At 52.4% G+C, this 10,729-nt stretch overlaps 1 protein-coding gene across 1 annotated transcript in view; it reads left to right on the top strand.

Moving 5' to 3' along the window:
* Positions 1 to 10,729, top strand: part of LOC105294398 (protein-arginine deiminase type-3) — a 28,187-nt gene that overhangs the window by 14,485 nt on the left and 2,973 nt on the right. Inside the window, exons 5-13 of the mRNA XM_011363599.2 lie at positions 931 to 1,151; positions 1,370 to 1,473; positions 1,572 to 1,683; positions 3,381 to 3,488; positions 4,596 to 4,747; positions 6,042 to 6,186; positions 6,295 to 6,397; positions 9,048 to 9,127; positions 10,515 to 10,640. Coding sequence (XP_011361901.1) covers positions 931 to 1,151; positions 1,370 to 1,473; positions 1,572 to 1,683; positions 3,381 to 3,488; positions 4,596 to 4,747; positions 6,042 to 6,186; positions 6,295 to 6,397; positions 9,048 to 9,127; positions 10,515 to 10,640 — 1,151 coding nt within the window. The remainder of the gene's footprint in view (positions 1 to 930; positions 1,152 to 1,369; positions 1,474 to 1,571; positions 1,684 to 3,380; positions 3,489 to 4,595; positions 4,748 to 6,041; positions 6,187 to 6,294; positions 6,398 to 9,047; positions 9,128 to 10,514; positions 10,641 to 10,729) is intronic.

Raw genomic sequence — 10,729 nt, 5'->3', positions numbered from 1 at the left:
TCCGTTTGCTGAAATATTTTTGAGCCAGTCCCAGGCACCACGGATACTGTCCCTACAAAATTCAGTGTGCATCTCCCTAAAGAGGAAAAAAAAAATACCTATCGATTGCTTCACATAGCCACAACGCCATTATCACAAGCACAAGCAAGAATATAAAATACCTTCAAAAAAAATAAATGTATACGAGTGATAAGATGCTCATTTTTCAAAGGATCGAACAATATAGAAGCATATAGAGTAAAAACTGAGAGTCCTCTGTCCCTCCCCTTGAATCTTTCTCTTAAAATGTGTTCTCTGTTAACAGCTTGGTATGTGTTCTTCCCAACTTTTTTCTATACACACTAAATGAGTGTGTGTGTGCGTGTGGGTGTGTGTGGGTGTGGTGTGCACACATTCTGCTTTCCAACCTGTTTCCTTCACTGAGTTACTGATCCGACACAGCTTTCTGCGTATTTATTTAGTTCTGTTCCATTCTTTTCCACATTTGCATAGTATTGTGAAGTATGGAGGTCTGTAACTTGTGCAGCATATGGTTGTTTGCAGTGTTTTGATTTTACAGTATAGGTTTCTTGGGGGCAGGGACCTTGCTTATAGGCTGGATCCTGAGTCCAGAGCTGTGCCTCCCAGGCACCTAGTAGGTGCTCAGTAAATATTTGTTCAATGAGCGTGTAAACAACCAGCGAACACCCTCGTATTCGTATTTTGTCGGAAAGATACCTAGAAGTGGCATTGGTGGTTAGGGGCAGACATTGCTTTATTAGGGGCTGCCACCTTGTCCTCCCCACTGCCTCCCTCCCGCGGCTGTGCCCACCCACACTGGGTATTAAGCATCTTTCTTCCTTTGCCGGTGGGAGGTGAGAGGCAGGAATCCTTCGGCCTGCATTTTTGGGCGAGGTCACAAAGCTCTCCTGCATCCCTCACGCTCACCAGCTCCACCGGGGAGTCACAACTGCCCCTTCCATCCCCTCCCAGGTCCCGAGGACTCGTGCGAGGCCTACAGACACGCGCTGGGCCAAGACAAGATGTCCTACGAGGTGCCCCGCTCCCACGGGGATGAGGAGCGCTTCTTTGTGGAGGGCCTCTCCTTCCCTGATGCTGGCTTCACGGGGCTCATCTCCTTCCACGTCACCCTGTTGGATGACTCCAATGAGGTAGGGGGTGGCCAGGCAGAGAGGGTGGCGAAAGGGCTCCATTCCCGGGAGAGACAGGCACCACCGGTGAGAGAGACCCCAGGCTTCTCGACCATCCCGCTGTTTCCTCTCTAGAAACTAAGGGATAAAGTGGTTTGTCAGGGTCACTGGGTCCTTGACTCACCCAGGCGTCTGGATTCTGAGGCCAGTGCCCTGTCCCCACCGCTCCTCTCCTGCAGGATTTCTCCGAGTCTCCAATCTTCACCGACACCGTGGTGTTTCGCGTGGCGCCCTGGATCATGACACCCAGCACCCTGCCGCCCCTGGAGGTGTACGTGTGCCGGTGAGTCTGGGGGCACTGGGGGTGCTTCTGACCCTGGTGATCCCTCTGGCCTCAGGCCCGTCCCCATCCTGAGCCACTCTCCCCGGGCGTGTCCACAGTGTGAAGAACAACATGTGTTTTGTGGATGCAGTGGCGGAGCTGGCCAGGAAGGCCGGCTGCAAGCTGACCATCTGCCCACAGGCTGAGAACCGCAATGACCGCTGGATCCAGGTACCACGGCCGCTCGGCAGTACCCCGCCGGGGGAGCCCGGAGGTGCTGCTGGAGACATTCAGGAAGACCTGGTGCTGCCATAATCCTCCCCCGGGAATTGCTCTTTCTAATTGTAGACCTAGAGCTTGCCCACCCTCTCCAGAACTTTCTGAAGACCCAGGTACACACTGACGCTGCATTCAACACCTATTCATCCCAGGATCTGGGCTCGGCACTGGGATGGGCACATGCTCCCTGCCTCAGCAGCCTGGACCAGTGGTTCTCAACAGAACATGATTTTGTCCCCCAAGAGACATTTGGCAGTCTCTGGAGACGTTTTTGCTTGTCACACCGAGGGCGGTGGTGTTCATGGTTTTTAGTGGTTAGAGGCCAGGGATGCTGCTAACATTTGACTGCGCATAGGACGGTCCCCACAACAAAGAATTATCTGGTCCCTAATGTCGATAGTGCTGAGGCCGAGAAGCCCTGATGTGGTGAATTATTGTGATAAAAATCCCCACTCTTAACAATCTAAGATGTAGCGGGGGTACCACTGAAGTCCTAGCTGGGTTTGGAGGAGGATGATGGTATCACTTCTGTCTGGGGGATCAGTGAAGACATCCAGGAGGAAGGGCATCTAAGCAGGACCAGATTTGGCAAATGGGTGGATAATGATTTTAGCCATTTAGCAAGCGCTTTCCGCAGGCCGCGTGCCATTACCAGAGTGTCACTCCATCTTCTTGACAACTTCCTGTTATTACCCACCCGAGGAGCTCTCAGCCAGGCAAATCCTATGGGCCAAAGAGCTGATAAGGGCCATACTGGGACTCAGTAGCTGGTGGTTCTGGCAAAGGGCTGGAGGTGGGAGGCATAAGAAAGAATGTCATGTGCTGTCTTTGGCCAAGGCCAAGGTTCTGTGAAGAGCAATAATCGAGGTGGGAGGCCTTGAATGCCAGGCTAAGGAGCTTTCACAGCTGGAAGTCATCCAATTAGGCGGTTCAGGGCAAGACCCTGGAGTGAGATGACCTGAGTTCGGATCCTGCTGTGCTGCTGATTAGATGTGTGCCCGTGGACAAATAACTAGACCTCTCTGTTCCTCATTTTCCTCATCTGTAACATGAGGTAATAATAATAATAGTGCCTCCGCATGGGCATGAGCGTTAAGGGAGTTAATATTTGTAAAGGGCAGGGCCAGGCACATAATAGTAAGCTTCTCACTGGGTGTGTAGCTTGTCAATGCTGGGCCATCTTTACCTCCAGGACAAGAAAGGTCAGAATTAACCTGGACATGTTTATGGGTCTGAGGAGAAGGCAGATCTGTACCTGCTCAGGTCCCTTTAGCTCTGTCCAGCCATCAGCACTTGATGACCACACGTGGAAGCCCGAGGTGCTAGCTGATGCCCAGCAGCCTGCCTGTCCAACTCAGGTGACCCTGCGTCCTTCCCTGTGTCCGCTCCTTCCTGATCCAGCCTGGGGACATGCCCAAGGTTACATCCCTGTTCTCGTTCATTCCTAGCCTGTCTTACTGTGTGACGCTAGGCAACTGCACACCCCTCTTCCAGCCAGCAGCCATCACGATCCCTGCCCTCTTCATCCCGAAGGGCAAAGTTCCCTGAGACAGAGAACTCCTGAGACCAGTCCTCCCTGAAGCGCTCAGTGCCAAGCAAGCTGGAGAAGTTGTTGACTGTCCACAGCTGGGCATCTCTCTCATTTGCAGGATGAGATGGAGCTGGGCTATGTCCAGGCACCACACAAGACCTTCCCTGTGGTCTTTGACTCCCCAAGGAACGGAGAACTGCAGGACTTCCCCTACAAAAGGATACTGGTGAGTGGCCCAGGCCACACAGCCCAGCCCTGAGGGCCACACTGGGGGTGTGGCGTACAGAGGGTAGCACTGTGAACATGCTCTTTGGGGACAGAAGTAGGTAAAATATAGGAGACACCCACTTAAATTTAAATTTCGGATAAGCAAAGAGTGTCTTTTAGGTATAAGTATGATGTCCCAACCATTGCATGGGACATGCTGATATTAAAATATATGTGTCGTTTTGCTGAAATTCAAAGTTAACTGGGCATCCTGTGTTTTTATTTACTAAATCTGGCGGCCCAGATGGGGAAGCAGGACAGTATAGCTGTTAAGAACACATGCTCTGGAGTCAGAACAACCCAGCTCTGTCACTCATGTGCTGTGTGACCTTGCATGAGTTACTTCCTCTCTCTGAGCCTCAGTTTCCTCATTAGTAAAAATGATATTATAGCCCTGGCCTCAGGTGTTTGTGAGGCTTCTCTATGCCTACACCAAGGGAGCACCCAGCACAGTTAGCTGGTATTATTATTGATAATAAAATAAAGAGGGTGTCTCGATGAACCCCCATGAAGAGAGAAGGGAGACTCTCTTGATGCCTTAGAGAATGGAAGGAAGGCGTCCAACTGACCACTGGATCACATGGATGGTAGGGGCCCTCATCTCTTAAGTTCCTTCTAAGAGGTGCCCCGGGAGTCCTCCCCTTTTCCAGATTTGAGAGCCTGAGGCTTGAGAGCCATCACCAGCCTCTGCCCTTCGGCCGGACTTGGCAGAAAGGTGGAACAGAGAGTAAGGGGGTGGCCATGGCCTTGGTCTCTGAGTCTAATGGGGAGTGCAGGAGCAACCAGGGCCCTCTGTGCTACCTCCCTGTGGCCACGGGGAATAACATGTTCTAATATGTCACCAGGGTCAGAGGGCCTGTGTGTTTCTCAACCTGGGTCCCTGCATGCAAGAATTATTGAATAGGCCAGATCCCTGCCTTGGCTCAGTATTTCCATCTGAAGAATGGGCGGCCTTTCCTGCCCCCTCTTTAAGGAGCTCAGAGCACAGCAAGTCCATTCGAGCTCTTCCTGGTGAGCAGCCTCCCCCGACCCTGCTCCACCAGCCTGACTCAGTTTCTCCTACCAGGGTCCAGATTTTGGCTATGTGACTCGGGAACCCCAAGGCAGCTCTGTGTGCGGCTTGGACTCCTTCGGGAACCTGGAGGTCAGCCCCCCAGTGGTGGCCAACGGTAGAGAGTATCCCCTGGGGAGGATCCTCATTGGAGGCAACTTGCCTGGGTGAGAGGAGCAGGGAGAGGCGATCCTGGGTGGAGGCTGAGGGTGGGGATGGCGACGCGGCTGGGGAGTGGCGAGGGGCCATCCCACTCCTCAAAGAGAACCAGAAGGAAGGAGAGCTGAAGTCGTAGTCACGGATGGGGTGGTGGCGGGGGTGGTAGGCGGTCCGCCAGACACTGTCCACCCTTCCCTCAGGGAATTTGAGGAGGCTAAAGCGAGCAGAGTCCTAAGAGGTCATTCGGTCCCACTCTTTCGCTTACAAGTTGGCTCAGAGAAAGTAAGTGACCTGGAAAGTCACATAATGTGCAAAGTTATGACTAGACTTAGGTCTTTTGATTCAGAAAATAAATAATAAGTCTTGCTGTCAATTAATAGTTACAGAAGAAAAAGCTTTAAGTCTCAACAGTACTGGGAGGAATTTCATGTAAGTTAAAGCTTGTTCATATTATGAGGTAAATGACTAATATCAGATCTTTTCTTAAGAGCAGGAGAAGGGAGGTATAGGACATGAAAAGTGAGATGACAGTAACATACACAAATACAGAGTAATAGATTGTCTTATTCGTCACGTGACACCTGGAAACTGATGGAAAAGAAAAGAAATTATATGGTAATGTTATCTGCTGTGAAATCGACCAAGAAATAGAGCCAACCAAATTCAGCAAAACAGTTAAAACAGACTTGGTATCAAATAACTGATGAATCAAGAATCTTTGGAGAGACTAACTGCTCTCAAACACATGATCCAACAGAAAGAGGAAGTTTGGGCTAAGCCATTAGATCTTTCCACAGAAGGCAAAAAAGAATGGGGTTTAAATTCATGACCATAAAATGCTAGGGTTAGGAGGCCCCTCAAGGGTGGCCTTGTCCATCTCTCTCCCGGCTGATGTGCAGGCAGGTGAGGCTGCAGCCAGAGAAATGTAAGATAAACTCAAGGAAGAGCCACCTGGCCACGAGGGGTGGATATAGAGGTGAAATCAGTCTCTTGGAGAATGTGAGGATAGGGTCTGAGCGAGGTTCTGAGAATTTACCTAGATGGTGAGACCTGGGGGTGGGGTGGGGTGGGGTCACTGACTCGTATGATTGACCTGTCCCACATCTGCCTCATTGAGAACTCACCTTGAGTGGACTTTTAAAATCTATCCATTTATTATCTTTCCTGCTTACAAAAGCAATGCATGGGTTGTTGTTTTCGTTGTTTTGGTAGATGTTGCAGAAATCTCGAACTCTTATTATTCCATTTCTGCATAGATTTTTGGAGTTAAGTAACTTTTAAAAAAAATCCCTTGAGCTGCAGGTCAAGTGGCCGCCGAGTCACCCAGGTGGTGCGGGACTTCCTTCACGCGCAGAGGGTGCAGCCCCCTGTGGAGCTGTTTGTGGACTGGTTGGCCGTGGGCCACGTGGATGAGTTTCTGAGCTTCGTTCCTGCCCCCGATGGGAAGGTAAGGATTTAGGTGACACGACTGTCCCTGGCATCTGGATCAGGGGATGGGCTCCAGGGAGCCATGCTGAGGCCAGGGAGTTCAGCCGAGTCCGCTCTCTCCACACAGGGCTTCCGGATGCTCCTGGCCAGTCCTGGTGCCTGCTTCAAGCTCTTCCAGGAAAAGCGGAAGTGGGGCCATGGCAGAGCCCTCCTGTTTGAAGGGCTTGTTGGTGGGTACCAGTGCTGTGTCCCTCATCACAGCTTTCCAACCCTCCTCACCTAAAGCAAGGCACATCATGGCTTGAGAGAGGGATGGCAAATTTTAAAGAAGGGCTGTCCCCCCACAATTCAGGCGACTTCACTCCTGCCTCTGCGTGCCTTGCTCCACCAGCCCCCATTGCCCATGGCTGGGGAAGAGCTGGCAGGGAGCACTGTGGTGGACGAGGAGCTTGGGCCGGGCATGGACAGAGTGGAGGCATGGCCAGTGTCACGGGCATGCGACCAACGGAATCACACAGGCCCCTTTGCTCAGGAGGGCCCTTTGTTTGGAGTTTAATGCTCCATAGTCATTGCCTTGAAATTCTTAATAATTTGTGCTTTGTGGGTGAATCTGATTGATCAATGGAGCATCTATTGGAGGCTTGGAGCCTGGGTTCATGAAAGGCCCCATGAACAGTCCTGCCCCCGGCCGCCTCCTGGGGTTGACTTCCCTTTGCTCACTCCCCCTTCCCCTGGAGTCCTAGACCCAGGCTCCCTGTCTCTGCTGCAGCCCTCCACCTCCAGCTGGAACCTGGGTGTGGAGAGGGTTGGGCCCACCTGCCCCTAAGCATCTCAGGGCAGGACCTAGCATCAGTCAGTCATCCCTGTCTTGGGCTGGCAGTGCCATGGGGCACATGGTGGGCAATTTGGTAGGGTTAAGCCTCTCGCATACCCCTGATCTGGGTATCTGGCACATCCCAGTGCAGAGGCTACAATACCCTTGTTGATCACCCATTTGCCATCGCTTGGGGTGGCCGGCCTGTGGGAAGGGGAAAGGTCTGGCAGCTGGTGGCGGGCTGTGCTCATGCGCCAAGTCCCAGCGGGGGCTCCTGTCACTGTTAGGGTCTACAGCTCATGCCACAGGGAGCTCAACATCAAATAACAAGTAAATAAACACCATGACAGGGCAAGAGAAAGAAAAAGCTTATATTTTAGTACCTTTAATGGTGCTTCTTTCTTGCTGGGAAGCTTGCTGGTGGGGGCTGGGGTAGGTGGGTGTGCTTGCTGGGGTGGCTCTCAAATCCCATCCCTACCAAGACTGCATGAAGCCTGGAGGACCCTTCCTCTCTGACAGGGACCTGGGGAGGGGGGTCTCAGGGTAGAGACCCTTTGCATGCAGGATGGTAGATTTCCTTGGCCTTACGAGAGGTAAATAATTCCCTGGACCAAACCTATCGCGAGAGGAAAAACTTATGCAGAACTTAGAAGCCCCGCGTGTCTCTTCCCATGCCCCTTTCTCTCCGTTCGCTGCCTTCACCCTTCTCCCAACACGAACCGTAGGTCCCCAGCCTCCTCCAACCCCAGTGCTCCCAGAGGGACTGACCAGCCTCCTCTGAGCCCAGATCAGGCCTTAAAAATCCTCACATCCAAATTTTATGTACTGGGCAGGGGAAAGCCCTCCTCATCTTTCCTGGAAGTACCAGGTTTATAGTGAATGAGGCCCAGGAAGAGTCTGAACAGTTTTTTCAACTGCCCAGCTGGAAAGGAAAGTGGGAGACACTCACAATTTTCAGGCCACACAGAGCCACCAAGCTGTTCTGGTGAGCTGACACCCAGGGCAGTGACCAGGGAGGCCCAGTGCACTTCAGTAGTCACCTACTGTGTGCCTGGCCCCAGGCTCTGTGCTCCATGCCCCTCATCTCATTTGACCTCATTAGGGCCTGGGAGGAACACTGTCACCCACTTTATACCCAAGAATGAGGGGAAGTTGCTGGCCCAGAGGCCTCAGCAAGAGTGCAGTGGAGCTGGCACTAGACCCCAGCTGTCTGACCCCAGCTGGGATGGAGGAGATGCTCAGCCTGCAGATGGGCAGCTGGGTCTGGAGAGCTGTCTCTTTTCCTTTGGTCAAAGCCTGAGGCCCTTTGTGAGCACTGGGCTTGGGTTTGATCATAAGCCCCTATTCCCTAGCTGGAAGTCCTCGGTCAAGTCTTTTATCTCTCTGAGCCTCAATTTCTTCATGTATAAAGTCGATATAATAATGCAACCCAAACTTGTGGGGTTGCAGTGAGGGTTAAATGGGGTACTGAACACAGAGCACTGAACTCAGGGTCTGCATGTGGTAAGAGCTGAATAAATGACGGCTGTGAAGACTGTGGGCTGTTGGCTTTAACCTCCCTTCCCTGTCTAGCCCTGTCTCCAGAGACACCCCATCAAGCAGACAGGAAGCCAGGTCTCTGGGGAGCTCCATGCTTCACCTCTTGGAGGGCAGGGACAGGGTCCAATGGTGTCCACCAGGGCTGGCACTGGTGGGCAGGTGGGTGGCCCAGCCCTGACACCGCTAGGCAAAAGAAGAGGAATCATCACCCAATGCCCTTGGGGGAGAGGGTGGGTAAAATGCCAATAAAAGAAATGAACAGTTCCAAGGAATTCAAATAAAGGTCTAAAGTTCATAGCACCGTGGCCCCCTGCCCCTCCCATTCTTCACACACCTAGACTTGTGTAGTGACCAAGCTGAGATTTGCTGGGTGGTGCCTACCAATGCCCCAAGGCCAGAGAGCTGCTGACTCAGCAACACCAGTAGCTATGAACTTGGCCTCTGCCTGGCTGCTTCCCAGAGCAGGTGGCCCTCAGTGCTGGTGCTGTTCCTGCCCCTCCCTTTACGTCTCTCTATTTCCTTCACAGGTAATGTGCGGGTCAACACCATCTCCATCAACCAGGTCCTCTCCAATGAAAACCTCATCAACTATAATAAGTTTGTGCAGGTACAAGGGCCATGGGCTGTGAGTAGAAGGTGGGCGTGGCTGGGGACAGAGATGGGAAAAGGAAGCCTGAGGCTCATGGCTCATGAAAGCTCAGGCTAGAACAGGCCCAGACACAAGAGCTCTAACCCCCTCCTTTGACCCAAGAGAAATGAAGGGTAAGCCATGTGTACGTGAGGAAGACAAGCATTCCAGGCAGAGAGAAAGCATAAATGATGGCCCTGAGGTAGAACAATGGGGCTTGGAGTGTATGAGGATGAGCCAGGAGGCCAATGGGGTCACGCGAGGCCTTGTAGGGCATTGGTAGGATATTGGATGTGGCTCTGAGTGAGATTGGAGGCCACTGAGGGGTTTGAGCTGAGGAGAAACCTAATCTGACTTTGGCTTTGAAAGAATCTCTCTGCTGCTGTGTTGACACTATGTCATTATATCATGGCAGAGGTTAGGGAGTAGTGACAGTAGGTCTCAGCAGGAAATACATGGCACCTCAAGCTGAATAACTGTAGAAAAGTTTAATCAAGGGAATATTTACAAAGGCACCGGAAGCATTTGAGGAAATCAACAAGGTTGTGCAGTCTCCTCAGGCCAGGAAGAGGGGAGCTGTCACCGCCCCTAGGCCCGAAGGGATTAGGGAAGGGAGTTCGTACTGGAACCTGGAGAAGTCACTGTGAAAAGAGGGATTTGAAATGGGAGCTGTGACCTTTACGGCCAATCCACAGTCATCTGGCAGGGAGGGAGCTGGAGGAACAAATACCCACTGAATTCTCTTACCAGCCCCCCACTTCCTGCCAATGCTCCTGTTGGCTGAACCCAATCAGAAACAAGTGGATGTGGGAGACCAGATTTCCAAGGATCGGTCTCCGGGGACACAGAGCAGAGGAGGTGTAGCGTGTGTCTGGCAGGGCAAACAGAATCTCCAGCACAGGCTCCTACAAGCAGCAAATGCCGAGAGGGGGTTAAACACACAAGGATCGGGGACAATGCCTGTACCGGGGGAGAGGGAGGGAGGTGGAGGAGATGGCCGACCCTGAGTGAAGACGGAGGGCAGGCTGGGAGGTGGAAACTGGGGAGTTCTCAGTGCTAGATGGTGGGTAAATCGTGAAACTGAAGGCGATCCCCTAGGGAGTGAAGGATCTAGAGGAGAAAAGCGGGTCAAGCATAGAACACTCTGGAACACTCTCATTCAGAGCCCAGCTAGTGGGATAGGACCGTGAGGAGCGGGACACGGGACAAATGTATTTTGACAAAAGGACAGAAAGATAAGGTTTGCGTGGAGATTTGATCCATGGGTAGCTGTGCAGCCCACCTCTCCGTAACCAGACATGACCCCTTGGGGCCCCCAACACACATCGTTAGGGTCTCCCCAAATCTACCTCTCCCCCACCCCCAGAGCTGCATCGACTGGAACCGGGAGGTGCTGAAGCGGGAGCTGGGCCTGACCGAGCAGGACATCGTGGACATCCCCCAGCTCTTCAAAACTGAGAAGAGAAAGGCGGTGGCCTTCTTCCCCGACTTGGTGAGGCCACCATCTGTGACTTAAGATTTCATCGAATTAGCCTTCAAGCCTCTCCTACCCAGAAGGGCAAGGTGCTTGGTCACCGCCAC

Source organism: Pteropus vampyrus, unplaced genomic scaffold (assembly GCF_000151845.1).
Source record: "Pteropus vampyrus isolate Shadow unplaced genomic scaffold, Pvam_2.0 Scaffold86, whole genome shotgun sequence".
NCBI classification, from domain to species: Eukaryota; Metazoa; Chordata; class Mammalia; order Chiroptera; family Pteropodidae; genus Pteropus; species Pteropus vampyrus.
The sequence above is the reverse complement of the archived record's forward strand: the minus strand, read 5'-3'. Positions and strand labels throughout refer to the sequence as shown.